Source organism: Lithobates pipiens, unplaced genomic scaffold (assembly GCF_037356315.1).
Source record: "Lithobates pipiens isolate NorthernLeopardFrog02 unplaced genomic scaffold, aLitPip1_a1.2 Scaffold_18, whole genome shotgun sequence".
Classification (NCBI taxonomy): Eukaryota; Metazoa; Chordata; class Amphibia; order Anura; family Ranidae; genus Lithobates; species Lithobates pipiens.
The window spans coordinates 365,003,543-365,027,286 of NW_027507758.1; the positions used below are offsets into that span (position 1 = coordinate 365,003,543).

At 43.8% G+C, this 23,744-nt stretch overlaps 1 protein-coding gene across 1 annotated transcript in view; it reads right to left on the reverse strand.

The window, feature by feature from the left end:
- Window positions 1–1,828: 1,828 nt before the first annotated feature.
- SLC51A (solute carrier family 51 member A) overlaps window positions 1,829–23,744 on the reverse strand; it is a 49,565-nt gene continuing 27,649 nt past the window's right edge. Inside the window, exons 6-9 of the mRNA XM_077487592.1 lie at window positions 23,202–23,313; window positions 14,327–14,473; window positions 14,085–14,190; window positions 1,829–2,238 (exon numbers count right to left, since the gene is read on the reverse strand). Coding sequence (XP_077343718.1) covers window positions 2,123–2,238; window positions 14,085–14,190; window positions 14,327–14,473; window positions 23,202–23,313 — 481 coding nt within the window. The 3' untranslated portion in view covers window positions 1,829–2,122. The remainder of the gene's footprint in view (window positions 2,239–14,084; window positions 14,191–14,326; window positions 14,474–23,201; window positions 23,314–23,744) is intronic.

Sequence of the window (23,744 nt, forward strand, 5' to 3'; positions counted from 1 at the left end):
GTATTTAGTGTTGACTTTTGTTTTTAACTCCTGCAGTACACGGATCAAATTAGGCTGGTTCAGCAGTGATTGTCTGAATTTCTATCTATGTATGGGCACTGTGTTTGTACAGAAGTGGATCTGCAGATCCATTTCTGTACAGCCTCCCCGTTGGGTTTTCCTTGCTTGGTTGGTGCCGCAGACTATAACCTGTAGTGCTGGTCAGTGTATTCTGATGGTGGGGAGGTCTCCACCCTGTCAGAGTAAAATAGCTCAGCAGGGAGGATTTCTCCATCCACCTCAAATTTGTGGATGGGGAAATGGGACAGTTTTTTTTTTTTTTTTTTTTTTTGCTCAACCCACTGGTTGAACCACAAAAATAATATACGGACTGCCTTACAGTGGACCTAGCATTGGATATTTTTCATTCACTGTATATACAGTATAAGGCTGTGTTCACACTGATATGACACGACTGTTGTACGACTGTGATCCTACTTTGCCCTGCGACATCGGTCCTACTTCCATCCATCTTGAATGAACAGGATATGATTTTGCTCTGACTTTGACATAGTTTGTCTTGTCCTTTGACCAATCAAAACAATCCCAGTGTGACTTAAATTCCTTTTCCTACTGCTGTAATCATGTTGGATGGTTAGGACAAGGGTCCGACTTTGATCTGACTTCAGTGATATTGAATGGGCTGAAAACAGTGCAAACTCGGACTAAAGTAGTGCAGGAGCGGTTTTCAAAGTCGGACTGACTTGTGTCGGACCAGTTAAGATGACTCTAATAGGGAACCATTGATTTGCACATGTCATGCAACATGTGCTTCCAAAGTCGGAGCATATGTTGCACCAGTGTGAACCAGGCCTAATGCCTGCATGTGTTTATTAGTATTTGTATTTTTTCTTATTTAACATTTAACCATGTATCTCTAACCATTTGTCACTTTTTAAAGAGGAAGTAAACCCTGATGGGTTTACTTTCTCTTTGTCTCCCTGCAAAGGTAAAGCATTAATGGACTACTATACATCGCATAGTAGTCCATTATGTGTCACTTACCTGACACAGGAGCCAGCGAAGTCACCGCTGTCCCCTGTAGTTCCGAGCGTCCATCTTCTTGGTGGGTCTCGCTGCTCTGGCGCTGTGATTCGCCGGAGCAGCGATGACGTCACTCCCGCGCATGCGCACGGGAGCCGACACTCGCGGCATATCGCTGCGATCTGCAGCTTGCCCAGTGTGCCTGCGAGCCGCTGTCTACAGCGCATGCGCCGTAGACATCGGTGGCTGTCTTCAGGTAAATATCTCCTAAACCGTATAGGTTTAGGAGATATTTCTTGGACCTAAAGGTAAGCCTTAATCTAGGCTTACCTGTGGGTCAAAGTGGTTTGTAAGGGTTTACAACCACTTTAAAGCTCAATGCATAGAATAATTGAATAGAATAGCTACAGTAGGTTTTCGCAGTACATACAAGCCAATAAGAATGAAAAAGTTTGAAGCAGGATGTTGCTAGTCATAAGGAGTACAACCCAAGGTGAGCTGCACCTGTCATTAAAAAGTGAATTGCACCTAAAAGCATACCACATTTGCCCATTGGCACAAGCCCAAAGTCTTTTATCACAAGCCCATAAGCTGGCAATAGACAGTTGGAATCTCGGCCGGGACCAGCCGAGATTTGAACCATGTATGGGCAGGCTGAATGTACCCAAGTCTGAGCCCATTACCAGCTGAGTTTACAATATGAGCATTGTTGTACCAGATCTCTCATTTTCAGTTGTAATTTAGAACCACACTTTGCAGCATAAGCAGGTTGAATGCATCAAGATATCCACACTAAGCATTTGCATAATGTTTTAAAAAAGTTTATTTCTCCATAATGTGAAGGATTGCAGACTTTTTAGGTTGCTTCATAAATATCTATATAATGCCTTTACAATCTATCTTTATAGATCTATCTAAAAGGTTTATAAATCTGTGCCAGTTTATCAGTCATTCACAACTACCAGAATGGTTGGCATGGCCGAGCACAATTTGTACACTGCACTTTGCTCTTCTTTGTAAAATAAGCCCATATTTTGTGTACCTATCCACACAAATTGTGTACAGTGCATCATTGAATACATGCAGCAATATTGCCCCTTCACACAGGAAGTGCCTTAGATTTATATCCAGCCACATCATCCTTCTTCCTGTAGGCAATGCGTGCCAAGACAGTCAGCAGAAATGTCTCTATGATGATCAAATGGCTGTTCATCACTGAAAAACAAAATTATTACACGTCCAGATTACAAAAACAAACTAAATGCATTCAGAATTGCTTTGAATATTATTTGGAACCAATTGTAGAATAAGAATATTCAGACCAAGTCATATTGTAATATTCCTGACATTAATTGATTTACATTTCTCCTTATTGCAGTAAAGATTTCATAGGAGGTATTAGCATTTCAAAACGATTTTTTCACTACAAATTTGAAAATGTTGGAGTATAACTCCAGCCTAATTATTCATTTTACTTTTGATGGAGTGGAAAAGGTTTGATTTGCTGTGTCCCTTCCTGTCTCAGTGATGGTGTTCATCGAGTCCATCAATCTTTCCAATGGGGACAAGTTCCTCTATAAACTTTTAGTAAAACGGGGAACCATTAGAACTTCTGTCTCTTCGCTTTTATTTAAAAATGGTGAGACTGAGGGGTGTCAAGCTGGGTATACATTATACAATTTTCTTTTAGATTTTCTAAAACCGTATAATAGGAGGTCAAACCTAGAAACTTTCAATTTGTGTACAATCAGGCAGGCCTATGCACTACATAGTTGAAGGTGAATCTAAAGGAAATTGAAATCCCTCCGCAGGGTTCTTCTAAAAAAAAAAAAGTAGTAGTAGGAAAAAGGAAAAGAGCGCCACTCTAAAGATGTCCCTCACGATAAGTTGTATTAGATCAAGAATCCAACGCATTTCAGGGGTTCCAAGCATCCTCCCCCCTCCTTCCTTTCCATTGGAGCTTTAAAAAATATTTAAAAAAAAATTGAATTCTAGATGATTAGCCAGTTATAGGTTTCAGTAGAAATTGCTAAGAATAATGGAGTCTCCTTCAAATTCTCAGTTTTGCAGTTCTGTCTATATCATGGATATGCAATTAGCGGACCTCCAGCTGTTGCAAAACTACAATTCCCATCATGCTCTGCCTCTGGGTGTCATGCTTGTGGCTGTCAGAGTCTTGCTATGCCTCATGGGAGTTGTAGTTCTGCAACAGCTAGAGGTCCGGTAATTGCATATCCCTGGTCTACATACTTGTTGGGATGATTTTGCCCTATTCCCGAGACAATGTTCAGCAGCACTGGAAGTGAGGGCAAGCTTTACAGCAAAAAACCTAGACAAACCAGAACATTTGATGGGGCAGAAGATAAATAATATGGGATGTGATAGGCAGCTAAGGTATTGAAGAAACCGTACGTGAAAATAAATCCCTGCCAAGTTCTAAATCCTTGAAAGATGTGTGAAAAAATTGTCTTCTCATGAGGCTGTTCCCAAACAAGTACATATTTATTTTAGCTTCACTGCAAATTCCAACCGTGGGACAACATCCCATATCAAATAGATAATAACAGAAGCCTATGGCCTTGCCATTATCCAATACACATTATAAACTGAAAATCCAGGCTACTCTAATATAGAGAGATGGCATGTGATTACGTAGAAGCTGATAGAGAGAGCACATTGGGGCAAACACACTAAATGCAGTGTTTGTGAAGGTTCAGAACGATTTAAAGTAGAGCTATAGACAAAACTTTTTTTTTTCCATTTTGGATAGTTAGGGAGGGTTATAACCCTCATAAGGTTTATTTTTTGCCATCTTTGTCCCATTGAGATTTACCTTCACTTCCTGTCCCATAGCCGAACAGGAAGTGAGAGGAAATCGCTGCAAATTAAGGTAATTGCTTGAGGACCCCCAGGTCACCAGAACCAGTGTCCCCAGTGGAAAATTTCCCCTCTATTACTTTTCTGAGGGCAACCCAAAATATGGGATTATTTTACTTTCAATAATAATGGTAAACAGGCATACAGTAGGTGTGTGCCGCCTGCTGCATTAGGGTGTGCATCCCAAAGCTCATATACACATGTACATTAGTACAGTGGACAGTGTCAGTATTGCAGTGGACGTGTCAGTAGGGCAGAGGCTGGTGTCAGTCAATAGCGCAGATAACGGTGTCAGTGGGGCAGTTGACTTTGTCAGTAAGGGCACAGATTGCTGTCAGTGGAACAGAGATTGGTGTTTTTTTATTTTTATCATTTTATTTTGTTATTATTTTTTAAAAATGTTTACAATTTTATTTATTAGTTACAGTGTTTTCTTTATTATTTTTTACAATTTGTTAGAAGCCCCATTGGGTGCTTTGGTGAAATAACAGAAAAAGGGATTGAGGACATAGATTCTCCCAGTCCCTTTTCACTCCCTTTCACTATGAGGGATATGCAATTAGCGGACCTCCAGTTGTTGCAAAACTACAAGTCCCATTATGCTTGTGGTTTTCAGATTCTTGCTATGCCTCATGGGACTTGTAGTTCTGCAACAGCTGGAGATCCGCTAATTGCATATCCCTGCTCTATTAGCCTCAGCTGCCATGGGGGAAGAGGGGGGTTGATCAGGGGGAATCTGCATCGCACAGGGTTATTAGGATGTGCCCAGGTACACCTGGCACACCCCATGTGCACGCTTATGTAAACAGGACAAATAGAGAGGGTGAATCTCCTTAACAGGGGCAAAGACAGTAATAAAAACTGACAGGTGTTCTAATCCCTTTCCACGCTATCCAAAACTAAAAAAATAAGTTTTGCCTTTAGTTATACTTTAAACTTTCATCACACTGGTATATATGGTTGCTAAACAGCAACTGAAAATATATCAAAATTCTAAGAAAAATGTCCCAAACAAAAGCAGAGTTGTAATTCGTTCATTAAAACAAATAAAATATTGGAAAAATATACATGCTGTACACATACAGGATCTCGCAAAAGTGAGTACACCCCTCACATTGGACAGGATCTCAAAATAACTTAACACACAGCCATTAATGTCTAAACCTAGGGCAACAAAAGTGAGTACACCCCTAAGGGAAAATGTTCAAATTTGGCCCAATTAGCCATTTTCCCTCCACGGTGTCATGTGACTCGTTAGTGTTACAAGGTCTCAGGTGTGAATGGGGAGCAGGGTGTTAAACTCTCTTATACTGATCACTGGAAGTTCTAAATGGCACCTCATGGCAAAGAACTCTCTGAGCATCTGAAAAAAAGAATTGTTGCTCTACATAAAGATGGACTAGGCTAGAAGATGATTGCCAAGACTATGGATGAGCTTAAAGGCCCATACACACGATCAGACTTTTTGACAACAAACATGCAAATTAGCTGTTTTGGAGCAACATCCGACCGCGTGTACGCTCCATCGAACAAACTTTTTCGATTTTCATCAGACTTTTGTTGGCTGTGTGAACGGATAAGCTTTCTGGCAACAAAAGTCCGATGGAGCAAAGTCTGATCGTATGTACAGAAAACCATAGGACTTTTGTACAAAGTACAAACGCGCATGCTCAGAACCAATGCAAAAGATCAGACAGCAATACAGAAGTTCACCAAAGGTGGTGGTAAAGAGCAGAAAAACCACATGATTTGGTGAAGGTTGGCTGAAAAAGTCCTGCTATGCGTATGCAATACAAGTTCTCGGCCGACGCCCTTTGTACAAAAATCCACAGGAAAGTTTGCTCCGATCGTGTGTATGAGGCTTAAAACTGTTCGGTTTGCAGCAGAACATGCGAGCACCATTAAAGTCTATAGCCTCATACACAGGATCGGACTTTGTGCAAACTTTCCTGTGGATTTTTGTACAAAGGGCGTCGGCCGAGAACTTGTATTGCATACACACAGCAGGACTTTTTCAGCCAACTTTCACCAAATCATGTGGTTTTTCTGCTCTTTACCGCCACCTTTGGTCAAGTGCTCCATCTGACTTTTGTTGCCAGAAAGTTTGTCCATTCGCACAGCCAACAAAAGTACGATGAGAACTGAAAAAGTTTGTCCGATGGAGCGTACACACGGTCGGATGTTGCCTTAAAACAGCTAATTTGCATGGTTGTTGTCAAATAGTCTGATCGTGTGTATGGGCCTTATGAGAGACGAACGTGAAATCAAAAGTGCTCTTGCCATAAGTTATAAGTTATTGCCATAAAAAGTGTTTGGGGACCCGGGGCCTGCCTCAGGGGACATGTATCAATGCAAAAAATTGTTTTAAAAACAGCAGTTTTTTCAGGAGCAGTGATTTTAATAATGCTTAAAGTGAAACAATAAAAATTAAATATTCCTTTAAATAATGTGCCTGGGGGGTCTCCTGCCTGTAAAGTAGCGCATCCTTCCTATGTTCATAAAGTCCCATACACACGATCAGACTTTTTGACAACAAACATGCAAATTAGCTGTTTTGGAGCAACATCCGGCCGTGTGTACGCTCCATCGGACAAACTTTTTTGGTTTTCATCTGACTTTTGTTGGCTGTGCGAATGGACAAACTTTCTGGCAACAAAAGTCCGATTGTACAAAAGTCCTATGATTTTCTGTACACACGATCAGACTTTGCTCCAAGTACAAACAGGCATGCTCAGAACCAATGAAAAAGATCAGACAACAATACAGAATTTGACCAAAGGGTGGCGGTAAAGAGCAGAAAAAACACGTGATTTGGTAAAAGTTGGCTGAAAAAGTCCTGCTGTGTGTATGCAATACAAGTTCAGGGCCGACGCCCTTTGTACAAAAATCCAAGGGAAAGTTTGTACAAAGTCCTATCGTGTGTATGAGGCTTAACACACCACAGCAAAATTACACTTCCAAAGGAAAACATGTAATTTAAAACTGCTTGCGGCTGTAATGTATTGTCGGATCCCAGCAATATATATATATATATATATATATATATATATATATATATATATATATAAAAAAAATCATTGAAAAAACGGCGTGGGTTCCTCCCCCAGTCCATTACCAGACCCCGCACCAAAATTTAAAAGAAAAATGGAATGGGGGGGTCCCCCCAAAATCCATACCAGGCCCTTATCCGAGTATGCAACCTGGCAGGTCGCAGGAAAAGGGGGGCAAGAGAGCACCCCCCCTCCTGGACTGAACCAGGCCACATGCTTGCAACATAGGGTGGGGGCTTATCGGAATCTGGAAGCCCCCTTTACCAAGGGGGACCCCCTTATGTGAATGGGTATCCAGTAAATTGTACCCCTTACCCATTCACCAAAAAAAGCGCCAAAAAAGTAAAAATGACAGCAGTTTTTGACAATTCCTTTATTTAAAAAAAAAATGCCCAGCAATGTAAATCTATCTTCAATCACAGCGCCGACAAAAAAAAAAGGAAAAACTCTGCCTTGATGGGAGGCATCCGCGCAACTGCAGCCTTTTTGCGGTGACAGCTGTTATTTAGCTTCCTGGCATATGCACATGAAAGGGGTTGACAGGTACAAGTCAATAAAACAAGACAAATATCTAACAAGTTGACCTTGCCACCAATGAAATTTAGTTTCGTCCATCGGTTTTTATGCACATATGGGGGTTGATTTACTAGAACGGAAGAGTGCAAAATCGGGTTTAACTCTGCATAGAAATCAATCAACTTCCAGGTTTTCCATTGCCAAAACTTATTTGAACAAGCTGAAGTTAGAAGCTGATTGGCTACCATGCACAGCTGCACCAGTTTCGGAATGTACCTGTTTTAATAAATCTCCCCCATGGTGTAAACAAGGCCTAAATCCCATTTTCCCTTACAGGGACTCGTTCACACCATAAGTGCATAAAGATTAATGCAAAAAAAGCTTAGATTAGATTTGCATAAGCTTGTTCACACAATATGCATTTTTAATTGTCATGTATGTCTCTGCAAGGATACATAGAAAACAATTGTTCGCAGGTGACCTGTTCACACCATAATGCTACTGTCAAGTCAGTTTTTTTTTCTGTGCAGGAATATGAAATATAAATAATTTGCAAGGGTACAAAGAAAACAACTGTTCTCTATAGGCCTTGTTCACACCACAATGTTGATGTCACATGAGGGTTTTTTTCGTGCAGAAAACAGCATAGGCATTATAGAGTCCTGAGTTGGAAAAATCGGCCTGTGATACCAATATTTTGGTGTAAACAGGGCACATAGAAGACTATTGTTTTCTTTGTACCCTTGAAGAACACGTGCAGAAAAATTCATGACTCTGCACATGTTGTGAAGTAGGCCTAAAGTTCAGCTTTGTCCAATTTGAATGGTTATTACTTTTTCCTTGCAGGGCTGGGGTCCCCGCTTCAAAACCTGGTCAGAACACTAGAACACTATCTACATGGAGTTTGCATGTTCTCTATGTCCTTGAGTGGGATTCTATGAAGTACTCTAGTTTTCTCCCACACCCCAAAAAAATTTTGGTAGATTAACTGGCTCCTGTGTAAAATTAGCTCTAGTATGATATTCTACTAAGCACACAAGATGGCTGACTCACCGTCTGCCCCCAACAGCAGATAAAATACTTTGAGTCCCCAGGGAGAAAAGTGCTATAGAAATCTAGAATTAAAGATTATGTTACCCCAACCATTTCATATTCCTGATATGTGCCTGCTGTACCATGTACCTGTGTTTAAAAAATATCCTGTTCTCTGTGTATTGCTTCCTTTGTGTGAAATTCCTGGGGATCCTGCCAGTCCCCTTGCTTTCCTATTTCAAACTCTAGGCATGGGATTATATCTATTCTAGTGTGGTCAGTTTTCTAGCTGTGTTGGAAGAAATGCCTTCCTGTCTTGCAATGACCAGACTTGTGCTGCCGTTCCAACTCCCCCAATCCCTGAACAACCATTCACAGTGTGCTTCTGATTCTCCAAACCTACCCCTCCAAGTCCCTTGTGCAACTGACAACAGATTATGTGATCAAAAAAAAAAAGGAAAAAAGGTTCTTACGTATAAATTAAAAATAAGGTTGCACCGATACCGTATTTTTAGCGGCGAGTACCAATACTTTCAGTCAAGCACTGGCCAATACCGAGTACCTTTGTGGTGCAATATAAGCCCATACAAAATGGGCTCAAACCGCAGTGCAAAGAATTGCATGCAATTTGAACAGGAATGCATTGCGGGGGCTGCCCTTTGATTCAGCCTTACTGGAGGGAAGTCAATGAAGTAATCACTGAGATTTCACCCTTAGCTTTGGAGTTCAACCCAGCACAATATTTACTACACCTATCTAACATTCCCCAAAAGAAATAGTTTAAATCTTTGGCGATGCATATGACCAATGCTGCTAGGCTTTGTATTCCGGTACTTTGGAGATCCATGTCCCCCCCCCCCCCCCCTCGATTAAAAGCTGGTTTCATCGCATTAACCGTATAGAAGCAATGGAGGAGCTGATTCATATGGCGCATGACAGGGTTGCCAGCTTTTCCGCAGTCTAGGAGGCGTGGCGGACTTTCAAATCTTCCCATAGATACCTTGCTTTGATGCAAAATTAAGAGACAGTAGCACCTTGAAAGAGGGATTCTTCCCGACTGGCATTCCCCAAGTGGGCGGTGCATAAGGCACTGCCTATCTGGATATAGCTGCTGCTCTGGAGTGTACTGGTGCTTCCCCCTTGGCTGCTTCACTGAGACGGAGAGGGTAGCTGGTGGGTGACCCCACCCCCATCCCGTCCGAGGGCTTCTCTAAGCCTTCCCCCCTTTCCTCTAACTCATTGTCTTTCCCCTCTAAGTCCTATCTGGCCCCCTCTTTCCTTTCCTATCTCCACCCCCCCCTTTTTTTTTTCTTTCTTTTCTTTTTGGAGCTCCCAGATCCCCCCCCCCCCCCCTAGCTATCTTGTAGGAGTTACTAGCGCACATGCGTGCCATTGACATCAGGGGTGCAACAGTTTGGAGGGAACGTAGGGCGCAATGCTATCTTGAGCAAGCTGGAATGAAGGCGTGTACCTAAGTGATACAGTTCCATTACTGGAAACTTACTGTTTGGAATTTGCTGCGTTTAATTGTTACAACTGTTGCTTATGGATGAGTGTATGTAAGGTCATGTTGGCCGCTCATGATGCGCTGTACAGATTGAAGTCTTACTGTGGCCTTGTATTCGCTTGCTGTTACTTTGAAAAAATAATAAAAATTCTTCGTGGAAAAGGAATGCATTGCGATTCCTGTCCAAATCACAAGTGGTTTTGTGCCCCGATTTTGTGTGAACCCAAGCAGAAGTTCCGATGACAAGCCTGGATCCACACAGGAGCTGTGGGGGAAACTGCATGTGATTCAGACAGTAATCGGACTGCATTCCTGTTCAAAGCGCATATGATTCTTTGCTGTGAGATTTGAGCCCTTTCATTTTGTATTGGCTCAAATCGCACGGCAAAGGTATAGGTTTCAGGTATCGAAGCAACCCTAATTAAAGTGGTTGTAAACCCTTACAAACCACTTTGACCTACAGGTAAGCCTAGATTAAGGCTTACCTGTAGGTCCAAGAAATATCTCCTAAACCTATACGGTTTAGGAGATATTTACCCGAAGACAGCCACCACTGTCTACGGCGCATGCGCCGTAGACAGCGGCGCGCAGGCGCACTGGGCAGGCCGCAGATTGCGGCGATATGCCGCGAGTGTCGGCTCCCTGCGCATGCGCGGGAGTGACGTCATCGCGGCTCCGGGCGAATCACAGCGCCGGAGCCGCGAGACCCAGAAGTCGCTCCGAGATCCATGGCAGCGGCAAAGAGGAAGACGGAGGACCGCTTCGGGGGCTTCGTTCTCAGGTAAGTTATTTATAATGAGCTAGTATGCTATGCATACTAGCTCATTATGTCTTTGCCTTGCAGGGTGTGTTTTTTATTTATTTATTTTTTCCCCTTTACTTCTTCTTTAAAAACAAATGTTTTGCTTATCATGTCTATTTTAAACTGATTGGGCTGTAAGGGTTCACAAACACTTTAAATCCCCCCCCAAGCATATTATACATGGGAACTGCCACCAAATCAAACAATTCATTTTTTAAATACAGTATTTGCTTCTATCGCCATATATCCTATATTAGTAGATATGTCATATCACTCCTCCTTTCCTGATGTCTTTTAAATTACTATTCCATACCTCACAACTTTCTGAGATAGGAATGAGGGACACCTATCAGCAAAAGTATGCAAGCATAAGACACACCCCTTGCCATGCCCCCTTTAAGGAGAATTGTACAAAAAAAAACAAGATTGGTTAAACCCACAAGTGCTTTTTTACCACTGCTATTCCTTCATATTGGCTTTCAGAATTTACAAATGCAGCAATTTAGAAATCAGATGAAAGGTTTAGCACTGGGAAACACTTTAAGATAGATAAAAAGTGCATTTTTGTATACATTTATATAGATCAGACCAAAAGGAGGGACAAATGAGGAAGAATGAGGGACAGAGGGACATTGCTCCAAATCAGAGACAGTTGGGAGGTATGCTATTCACCTGGAGGAACTACAGTTTGTTAGGTAGTTCCTAAAACTACATTTCCCATGATTCTCTGGGCCTCCTGTGCTTTCAGGGTCTTCCTGGGCGATGTTGTGGACAGTGAGGCTGGGTTCACACTTATGCAAACTGGAATGTGGGTTTCCCCACATCCCATTCTCATGACAGAAGATTGTCACCAGCTCTCAATGGACCCGGTTCACACATCTCCTGTGCGTCTTTGGCCTAATTCAGACCTGAAACAGGGACCCTGCTGCGGGCCTCTCCACACATAGTGTGAACCCAGATCTCAGTTTATGCCATTAAAGTCAAGAATAGGTTGGTCAGTTGGCCTGAGAGGCTCAGTATCAGCGCAGTGAATGTGTTTACATCAGCGCTATAGTATATTGGACTACAAGGAGAAGAAAAACATCCCTGACAATTAGAGGAAAAGGCTGTGCAAGATTCCTGTCACACAGCTGGAAGTCCTGTGTTGTTATGAAGCCCTAATGATGGCTTACATCCTGATCATAGCTGTGCTGCAAATATAAAATCGTACAACGTTCTAGAGGTATCAATATATCATTTCATAATATTTTTCACAAAGCTGGAGTTTTGCTTTAACATTTGCAGATACAGGAGGTGAGGACTTTTTACATCATAACAAGAATGATTATCATCTAGACCAATGGTTCGCAACCTTACTAGTGCCGTGACCCCTTGATAAAATTTCCCAAGTTGTGGGGACCCCTAACACTAACATTATTTTCGTAGCATGGGTTGTCAGCACCCAAGCCAAGACAAGTAATGTGCACCCCTAACCCTTGGATATTTAGCACTCCCTGTGTCCCTTCCATGCGTACAGTATTAAAGCCCCTTATGGTACATTTTAGGATGCATCACTCTCTTTGTTCTCCTTTTTTTTCCTTTTATCTCTCTCTAACCTATTTTCTTAATTTTTTCCCCCCTATCTCTCTCTTTCTCTTATTCTTTCTCTCCCTTTTTTCTTTGTTCCTCTCCCTCTTTTCCACTCCCTTCCATGTATTCTCTATTTTCCTTCTCTTACTTCTTGGTGGGGGGAATGGGATTAGTGGCAGTGCTGGTGAGAGGTGGGATGAGTGACAGTGCTGGGGAGAGTTCTGATCATCCAATTTAGGTGCTCTTGATCAAGGCCATCTGCTAATGTGAGAACTGTAGTGGGGACTTTTAATGGCAACTCTAATCATAGGCAGTATTACTCACTGTGTCTCCGGCTTCACTGTGTCTCCGACTATGTGGTGTCTCACAGCAGTGACACCTATGCCAAAATCAGGAGATAGGGTCTCCTTCAGCCCCTCCCACTTCATATTCCTCAACAGTCAGCTGACCTCTAGTCTCTGCCCCCTAGCCATGCCATGAACTGAATGGGCGACTGCGAAGAGGCTGAGTGGGCGGCCGCGGGCTCCAGGAACAGCCAAGCTGGGTGGTCACAGGCTGCAGGGACAGCCCTGCTGGACGGCCATGACAAGGCTGGGAGAGCGGTGCGGGTTTCAGGAACAGCCCAGGATTCAGTGACCCCTGGCAAATTGTCATTCGACTCCCCAAAGGGGTCCTGACCCCAGGTTAAGAACCACTGATCTAGATGTTTATTAATTAATAACCACTTGCCAACCGCCGCACACACATATATTTTGGCAAAATGGCTCGTACGGGCAAATGGGCGTACCTGTACGTCCCTTTGAATTTGCCAATGGCACGCGCCTGCCGCACGCCGCTAGAGCGTTCCTGCGGGTCCTGCAAACTCGATGTTCACTGCAGGCCCGTGATCATGAGACGGAGAAGCAGAACGGGGAGATGCCTATGTAAACAAGGCATTTCCCTGTTGTGCCTAGTGAAATGACAGGGATAATACTGCTCCCTGTCATTGGGAGCAGTGATCATTGTCATGTCAGTGGTAGCCCACCCCCCCCCCACAGTTAGAATCACTCCCTAGAACACACTCAACCCCTTGATTGCCAGAGTCATTTTTACAGTAATCAGTGGCTATTTATAGCACTGATCGCTGTATAAATGACAATGGTCCCAAAATAGTGTCAAAAGTGTCCGATGTGTCCGCCATAATGTCACAGTCCCGATAAAAATCGCAGATCGTGGCCATTACTAGTAAGAAAATAATTAATAATAAAAATGCCATAAATCTATCCCCTATTTTGTAGATGCTATAACTTTTGCGCAAACCAATCAATATACGCTTATTGCGATTTTTTTACGAAAAATAGGTAGAAGAATACATATCGGCCTAAAATGAGGAAACAATTTTTTAAATATATTTTTGGGGGATATTTATTATAGCAAAAAGTAAAAAATATTGCTTTTTTTTCAAAATCGTCCCTCTTTTTTTGTTTATAGCGCAAAAAATAAAAACCGCAGAGGTGATCAAATGCCACCAAATGAAAGCTCTATTTGTGGGGAAAAAAAGGACGTCAATTTTGTTCGGGTACAACGATGCACGACCGTGCAATTGTTAGCTAATATGACGCAGTGCCGAATCGCAAAAGATGCTCTGGTCAGGAAGAGGGTAAATCCTTCCGTGGGCTGAAGTGGTTCATGTCATTTTTGATATTTATGAGACCAAATGGATACTTACTACTAGCTCTGGCTTTATATGAATAGGGGGGAACACAAGGAAGAACTCCATAACTGCCCAACATATTGAAGATTGACGTTTGTAAAGTGGTGAGGATGAGAAGCGTCTGGAAAACAAAGGCACAACATAAACTCTGTGATGTTATCGTCATATGATCAAAACTGTCAATGGACCTGAAATATCACAGAAAACGTTTTTGAAATCCATGATAGAAGGACTTATCAAGAGAGAGTAAATTTTACCTGAAAAACTGCAAATTTTGTCCCCATACTCTTCTCTGCCAAGTGAACTTTGGCTTCTCTGAAAAGTATTCCAATGGGCCACAGTGCTATAACAGTGCAGAAACCAAGAATAATGTTCATCCAAAAGGCAATGCTGCGAGTTGATACCTGCAAGACACAGAATACACAAGATGAGTGATGACACATGGGCTATAAATTCAGAGGTAATAACCCAGATAGCAAGCAATTGTGTTACAAGTTTGAAAATGACTTGCTAAGCTATTGCTAGACTTGTCAGGCTTCACAAGTTTGTTGCACAATTGCAGCAAGTCCGCATTGCAGGACTCCAGATCAACTTTCTTTGCAAACATTCTGCAAGTCGGCTGCAAGTTCTGGTTCAGTTATGTTGTGCAATAGTCATCCCACCACAGGGGTCACTGTGGCTGAATTTTCATGCTGTAGACTTGCAGAGCTCTTGTTGTAGACTCACCACTGCAACTTTGTTTTAGCTAGAGACTTATGCAAATGTGCTACAAATTGGAAAAGTGTCAACTAGAAGCTTCAAGTACTCTGCAACTTGCCAGTGAAAATGTTGCAAGTTACCAGATTTATAATTCAACACTGCCACAAATTTGTGGCAAGTTATCCTTGATATCTGGGAAGGGATGCCAACTGAAGGAAGTTTTTGCTCAAATATGTGTATATACATTTTCTTAAAACGAAAATAAAAGTGCTTAATTTCTTTTGTTTTCTTTCTTAGACATTGCATGAAATATTTCATATAAACAAAATTAGTACTTTCATTTGAAGCCATAAGGTGGTGCTCTTGTCTCCTTGTCCCATGATTTCCAATTTCTCCTTACCCCCGTACAAAAAAAAAAAAAAGGCTAGGTTTTACAGAGCTCAGTGACTCAAACAGCCATGTATATGGTAAAATGTTGGTAAAGTCAAAAATAATAAACATCGCACTGTCTCTTTAAATTAAATAAATGTAATTTCTCATGTTTGCACTGTATTTCTCGCTGCTGATGCGCTAATATACCTGGTTGATCTTGCCTGTGCTACTCCTCCTACAAGTAAACTGACCACGGTAGCATGGCAGACAATCCAAGCTACCGTTGTCAGTTTAAATTTTGTGTCATTACACCAAATATACCGGCGCACTGTGCAAGAGCACCTGTATCTTTCGTGGTCAGGCCGAAGCCCCACCCATCCCTGCTCTCTTGCTGCCAAGTCCGATTGTGTTCCATTGCCAAAACACTAGTTAAAACAAACAAACAAAAAAGCTAAAATAAATTTACCCAAAACAGTTAAAGTGTTACTAAACTCACAACAGTAAAATCAGTCTGTGATGCAGTAAAGCATGATTGTTATTCACAATGTGGAACCTAAGGAGTTATTCCTCTGCATTGTGTAAAAAAGGCTATTTGATCCTGTCTTCTCTGACCCTCAGTTTTCCTCCACTGTCCCCAATCCATCTCCTGATAGTATATAGCCTTGTAGGCACTCTGCACATGCTCAGTTTGGTGTGTATTTCTAGAGTTTTTTTTTTTTTTTCTTGGGAGACTGCATGTGATCAGCACAGGGCCAATCAGCACTGTCAGGGGTCATGTGGCCTCATAGGACAATCATGGGAGAATGAAAATTCCTCCTACAAGCTTTAACCAGACACTGATAGAAGTCACAAGACTGCTATATACTGCAGGACCGAGTTTGGCATTCTGTGTCTATGGACACAAAAGCCACATGGGAGCGTGCCTGCAAGGTAACCCCCAAGGTGGTTTTCCAATGCGGGGAGGAGCTGATAGAGCCACCGGGGGACCCCAGGCTGATGGGGGCCACTCTGTGCATAACTTACTGCACAGTGGAGGTAAGTATATGTTTGTTATTTAAAAAAAAATAAAAACAAGGGTTTACAGCCCCTTTAACGCCAACATCCTCTACTGAGTGCCAGCATCTCTATTGAGTGCCACAAGAGGTGGCACATTGCAGCGGGGGGACTACTCGAGCACAGTAAGCTGTCACAGTCCCTCCCTGGAGGCTCGCACCAGAACCGATATGGAAAAAATAATCTGGCTTACGCACATCGCGTAACAGATTCTGCCTTCCTCTGCAGGGCTTTTACAGGCAGCTACCATTGAGCACTGACATCTTTCGGGGAGGCCGAAGAGAGGACTGGTCCAGTGGGACTTAGAGGCAGTGTCACTCCCTAGAGGCCCACATGGCTTGCAACAGACAGAGACCTAGGTGCATGATATATGCAATATAATCACACATTTTATATTGCAGTTCCCACCCTCTGGAGCTCTCTGTCACATTAGCCAGCTCTTGTTAGGACATGCAGCCCTGGCTCATGGAATGGAGCAAATGTCTGGTGTGCCCTATGGCTAGTCCGGCCTGGTCATAGACAGTTCTCAGAACTTGCAACAAATTAATGTAATTGTCGGAAACATTTATATAATCTCACAAAAGTGAGTACACCCTCACATTTTTGTAAATATTTTATTATATCTTTTCATGTGACAACACTGAAGAAATTATACTTTGCTACAATGTAAAGTAGTGAGTGTACAGCTTGTATAACAGTGTAAATTTGCTGCCCCCTCAAAATAACTCAACACACAGCCATCAATGTCTAAACCGCTGGCAACAAAAGTGAGTCCGCCCCTAAGTGAAAATGTGCCCAATTAGCCATGATGGGCTGGATATGATGCTGAGCACATGCACTCAAGTTCAAGGTCGACCATGGCGAGGCCTGTTCTCAGTGGATCCTGTCCCGTTAAACCACTGTATGATCTTTGCAACCGTGCTGCAGCTCCGTTTCAGGGTCTTTATGTAGAGCAACACTTCCCGGGGCAAGCTGGCTGGCCTGTCCAAGCTGGCCGGCGAGGACTCTGTCAGATTTTTCAGGCGTCGCGCGCCATGCTGGCCGGGTCCAAGCTGGCCGGTGAAGTCTTTGTAGTTTTTCAGGGCGGAAAATCGCGGAAGTCACGGATGAGGTCGGATCCGCTCCCTAGTTCCGCGGAGGGGGCGGGAAAATCCGGAATCCGGTCCGGGCTCCTGGAACTCCCTCCCGGCCTGGGGAAGCGGATCCGACCTCATCCGCGACTTCCGTGATTTTCCGCCCTGAAAAACGACAAAGACTTCACCGGCCAGCTTGGACCCAGCCAGCATGGTGCGCGACTCCTGCGGCAAGTGACGGCCGGCCGGCACTCGGTCCCCGGGCTCCCGCTTGATGCGGTTGACCCCGGCCAGCCTGGCACGGGACGTGGAGGGTTCCTCGAGCCCGGGGCGGCCGCGGATGCTTGCGGCATCTGGGTGCACGGCCGGCGAGCCACACAGCCCGGTGCCTCTATCTCCCCTATCCCACCCCACAGCGGCTTCGGTTTTTGGCTCTCTCTCGCGACCTCCCATCGGGGGGCGTCTCGGTAATGAGGGGGGGCGTCTCGGTCTTTTTTCAGATCCTCAGAGAGTTCTTTGTCATGAGATGCCATGTTGAACTTCCAGTGACCAGTATGAGAGACTGAGAGCGATAAAACCAAATTAAACACACCTGCTCCCCATTCACACCTAAGACCTTGTAACACTAACAAGTCACATGACATCAGGAGGGGAAATGGCTAAGCGGGCCCAATTTGGACATTTCACATATATAAAATAAAGTTACCTAATGCCGACAGCAAAGAGAATTGTAAATGTTTCCTAATTTGGTGTTCAGCAATGTTTAAGCTCCAAAGATCCCATGCTACCCTCCTGACCTGGAGCGTTTCAGGGCTGATCTTGTTTTTCCTTGTTAGCAGCCTTTAGGAGTTTGCTACAGGCACCCGCTTGAAGATTCAAGACTAAATAGAGATACTGAAACTGCTAAACAAATGCTGCAATTGAAAAGTACTCAATGTTTTTGGTACTCCATCTCTTCCTACCCCTCATGCAGAAGATTTGCTATGTTATAGGGAACATCTATAAATATTAATTATATTATATTATTATAAATATTTTGAGCACCCTAAAAAAAAATCGTACTTTTTCTCCTAAATTGCTCTTTAAAAATAGCCGTGCACTTCCTGGATTGTGACTGTGCCTATAGCCCCCTAAATGTATAGCTGCAGTGAGATCTAAGGCATTGTGCCTCTAATTGCTTGTCTCACCAGATCTGGAATTCATTTTAAATGATTGCTGATATCCCTACTGTGCTACTCTTGGTTTTCCTTGCTGGAGAGGAGGCAAAGCTCTGCCTCCACCAAGATGGTCACCTCTCCTTATTTTTGCTTATTTTGAGCACAGCTTCTAGATTACAGGTTTTCTTTAAACTTCAGCACAAATAAAGGACACATGCTTTATGACTTACTAAACAGATATCAGGCACTGAGTAAATCCACCATAATCAGCTTCCTGGGCTAATTATATTACAATATTACTGTCTTTTGATGCTCAATATAAGGGCTTCTGATAGCAATGGCAGTGCTTGCAACAAGAGGCTTGCTATGGGTGCATTCATTGGGGGGAGGAGAGAAGAAGATGAGAATCCAGTCTGCTCTGTGCAAAATTACTGCAAAGAGCAGGTCAGTATAACATGTCTGTTATTTTTAAAAAGGAACAAATGTCCGTTTACAATCACTTTACTCTCCATAAATAATCTATATAGTGTACATCCAGTATTTAAAGTGGTTGTAAACCCTTACAACACACTTTGACCTACAGGTAAGCCTAGATTAAGGCTTACCTGCAGGTCCAAGAAATATCTCCTAAACCTATTCGGTTTAGGAGATATTTGCCCGAAGACGGGCACCGCTGTCTACGGCGCATGCGCCGTAGACTGCGGCACGCAGGCGCACTGAGCGTGGAATCCTCGATGACGAAGATGCCCCGCGTTTCGGCTCCCGTGTGCATGCGCGGGAGTGACGTCATCACGGCTTCGCCGAATGACAGGGGCGGAGCTGCGAGACCCCACCGAGAAAATGGATGCGCCGAACTACAGGGGACAGCGGTGACTTCGCTGGCTCCTGTGTCAGGTAAGTGACACATAATGGGCTACTATGCGATGCATAGTAGTCCATTATGCTTTGCCTTTGCAGGGAATGAAAGAGGAAGTAAACTCATCAGGGTTTACTTCCTCTTTAATCCACATACTGCGGTCTGAAAGTCTTAAACTACACTTTTATTTGCCCGAAGACAGGCACCGCTGTCTAAGGCGCATGCGCCGTAGACAGAGGCGCGCAGGCGCACTGAACGTGGCATTTCCAATGACGGAGCTGCCGCGCGTGTCGGCTACCGTGCGCATGCGTGGGAGTGACGGCTTCGCCGAATGACAGCGGCGGAGCTGCGAGACCCACCGAGAAGATGGATGCGCCGGACTACAGGGGACAGCGGTGACTTCGCTGGCTCCTGTGTCAGGTAAGTGACACATAATGGATTACTATGCGATGCATAGTAGTCCATTATGCTTTGCCTTTGCAGGGAGTGAAAGAGGAAGTAAACTCATCAGGGTTTACTTCCTCTTTAATGTCCCTGTAATCTATTTATCATGAAATAGTTTCTTACTATGTTTTTATTTGTAACTTTCTTTTGTAACATCCTCTGTGAGCCCCTAAATACCTCCTGACCCCCCTCATTTCCGTTTATAGGGAATGAGTAGTACACATTAGCTGCGGCCATGTGCACTGCCCTATGTACACTACACACCCCATAGTCCCTAGTCATTTTCAGAAGCAAGCAGGGGAGTGGGGCTACCTTCCTACATACAGTGGTACTGTGGAGAATGAATGTAGCCACCCTCTTACAGGATGTCAGATTACAGCAGCAAAACATTTTAAAAAAATTTAGAGAAATTTGGGGATTTGGAGGAGGCTGAGAGCAATATTTTGTATTTTGTGAGTTAAGAATGCATACTTCTGTAGCATTTTAGGCAGGCATATTTAGGCAGAGTTGCTATCAAATTTAGTTGCCAGGTGATAGTTGCCTTGGCCAATTGTTAGGCGATCTATTGATTTCCTCATAATTCTGGAATTGCTGCACTTCTCTCTTCTGTCACTAGCTAGCATGGTAGCTGGTGATATTGGATAAGACAAGGGCATAACAGATTATGAATGAATGAGGTGTGCCAGCCAATTGGAGGAGGTTTCTTTAAGTCCCTGGGCCTGCTGGGAGAGCCTATTTATTTAGGTGGAGTCAGGTGATCGGAGTTCTGTGCCACCTGAATAGCTGTCTGTGTGGATCTGTGTTGTCATGCCCCAGGCTGCTAGGCCGTAAGCCTGAGGCCTATCCTGGGGGCATCTGGCTGCTAGGCTGTCTGGGGCCTATCCAGAAGCAGGAGAGCAGTGTAGGGTTGGGACTGCTGGCCTGCAGTCCAACCAGAAGTAGCGGTTCTGCAGGAAGGGGAACCAGTTGTGGTCAGATGTAGAAGGGGAAGCTGTTGCCGCTAAGGGACCATCCATCCAAGTCAGTACCTGAGCAGTCTTCTCATCAGCTGGGGATGGTGAAGAAGTTGGAAAGCTTCAGTGAGTGCCAAGCCAGGGACCCAGCAGGAGAGCAGAGGTGACGCTTGCGGAACATCAGTGGGTGCCAAGCCAGGGACCTAGCGGGTCAGCAGGGGTGACGCTTGAAGAGTATGTGTGAGTGCCAAGCCAGGGACCCAGCAGGGAAGCGGAGGGTGACGCTTGAGGAAGATACTGAGTGCTAATAATGAAAGGGTTCAGGGGCTATTGGATCTGAAGTCTAGTGAAAGACTGGGAGTTAATTGAGCTAAGATCCACAGTGAGTTATTGTGGAATAAACAGAGAACTGTTTGTGTTGTCAATAGTTCAATATACTACCGTTAGTAACTACTACAAGACTGTTGCCATAGGAGATAGCGGTCCTACCTATACAGAAGTGGTGTCCAGCTGGAGACCTTCACCTGTATAGCTGTCTTTCTATAGTCTTGGATTCTGCTAATTATCAGTGCATCTGCTTAAGGGTGTCCTGGCCCTAACCCTCTCTCTCCCAGTTCTGTTCAAGAGACAGTAAATCTCTTTTTGCATTCTAAAAGTGTCTAGAGCACACATTTCATCTTGTATTACACCCACCATGCCTTGTAACCCACTCTACACAGAAAGATGTCAGCTGTCCCTAAGTCTGGAGGTCACCATTAGACCTCAGGGGCCCCGGGACTTTGCTACACTTGAATAGAATAAAAAAAGGGGTTTAGTGTCACTTTAAACCATACCTCCGAACTGTCCCTGATTTTGAGGGACCATTCCCTGCTTTGAAGCAAAGTCCCTCTGTCCCCCATTCCTCCTCATTTGTCCCTCATTTTGGTCTGATCTATATAGATATATATAAAATGCACTTTTTAGCTATCAAAAAGTGTTTCCCAGTGCTAAACCTTTCATCTGATTTCTAAATGGCTGCATTTTCTAAATTCCAAAAGCCAATATAAAGGAATACTAGTGGTAAAAAAGCACTCGTGGGTTTAGCCAATCTTATTTTTTTGTACAATTCTCCTTTAAAGGGGTATGGCAAGGGGTGTGTCCTATGCCTGCATACTTTTGTTGATAGGTGTCCCTCATTCCCATCTGAGAAAGTTGGGAGGTATGCTTTAACCACTTGCCGCCCGGCAATTGTCAAATGACAGCTGCAAAGTGGTTTCAAAATCCTGACTGGACGTCATGGACCGTCCTCAGGATTTTGAGCCGCTGCGCTCCCCGGGGGCACACATCGCGGCGATCGTTGTTGTGGGGTGTCAGTCTGACACCCCGCAACTATGATCTCGGTAAAGAGTCTTTGACGGAGACTCTTTACCACGTGATCAGCCGTGTCCAATCACGGCTGATCACAGTGTAAATAGGAAGAGCTGGTGATCGGCTTTTCCTCACTCGCATCTGTCAGACGCGAGTAGAGGAGAGCCGATCGGCTGCTCCTCTGACGTGGGGGGTCTGTGCTGTTCAATTATCAGCGCAGCCCCCCCCCCCCCCCCCCCCGCCGAGTATGCCCACACTGGACCACCAGGGACACCACCGGACCACCAAGGATGCCCAGCACCAGGTATGCCACCCTAGACCACCAGGGATGCCAGTCAGTGCCACAATGAATGCCAATCAGTGCCCACAATGGATGCCAATCAGTGCCCACAATGGACATCACTGATTGGCATGCATTATTGTTTGGCACTGATTGGCATTCATCAGCACAAAACCATACAATACAATGTTGCCTATCAGTGTCCATCCATGCCACCTATCAGTGCCCATCCGTGCCACCTATCAGTGCCCATCCATGCCCATCTGTGCCGCCTATCCATGCCCATTCATGCCGCCTATCCATGCCAATCCGTGCCAGCTATCAGTACCAATTTGTGAAACCTATCAGTGTCCATCCGTGTCGCTCATAAGTGCCACCTATCAGTGCCCATCAATGCCACCTCATCAGTGCCACTTCATTGGTGCCAGCTCATCAGTGCCCATCAGTGCTGCCTTATCAGTGCCCATCAGTGCAGCCCCATCAGTGCTGCCTTATCAGTGCCCATCAGTGAAGGAGAAAACATACTTATTTACAAAGTTTTGAAACTGAAACAAATAAAAACATATTATTTTTCAAAATTTTGGATCTTTCTTTATTTGTTTAGCAAAAAATAAAAACCGAGATGATCAAATACCACCAAAAGAAAGCTCTATTTGTGGGGAAAAAATTATAAAAAATTTACAAATTTCATTTATGTACAGTGTAGCATGACCGCGCAATTGTCATTCAAATTGCGACAGCGCTCAAAGCTCAAAATTGGTCTGGGCAGGAAGGTGTTTAAGTGCCTGGTATTGATGTGGTTAATTAAGCAACTTTTACTCTATTTGCATTATACAGAATATTACAGCACAATTACACCAAATTCCCACTGAAGATTAGAAAAGTATAAACAACTCACATCGTCCACGTTATATACTCCATCAGCTGCGAGAATCATGCCAATGATATTAAAGGCTGGCTTCAGAAAGGACAGCTGGAAAACTCCCAGGATAAAAAAGTTCAACTTTCTCCTGCAAAGTAAGCATTTGGATTCAGCAGAATAAATGAAGACTCTCACTGTTATATTTCATACACGGCTAGTCAGCAATCTGAGAATTCTGCATCAGCAAGCCATTAGAAGCATTAAGGATCACTTCTGAAAGTACCTTAATGGCCATGTGTAATTTATTACAAATGTACATCGCAAGGAGCATACTGTTCACTACAGCACAAGATCAGGAATATAAGATGGCACAGCGTTGTAGTGGTTAGCACTTTTACCTAGCAGTAAAAAAGGTTGCTGGTTCAAATCCCAACCATGACACCACCTACCTGGAGTTTGCATGTTCTCCCTGTGCCTGCATGGGTTTCCTCTGGGTACTCTGGTTTTCTCCCCCACTCCAAAAGACATGCAGGTAGGTTAATTAGATCCTGTCTAATATGGTCCCACTATGTATGAATG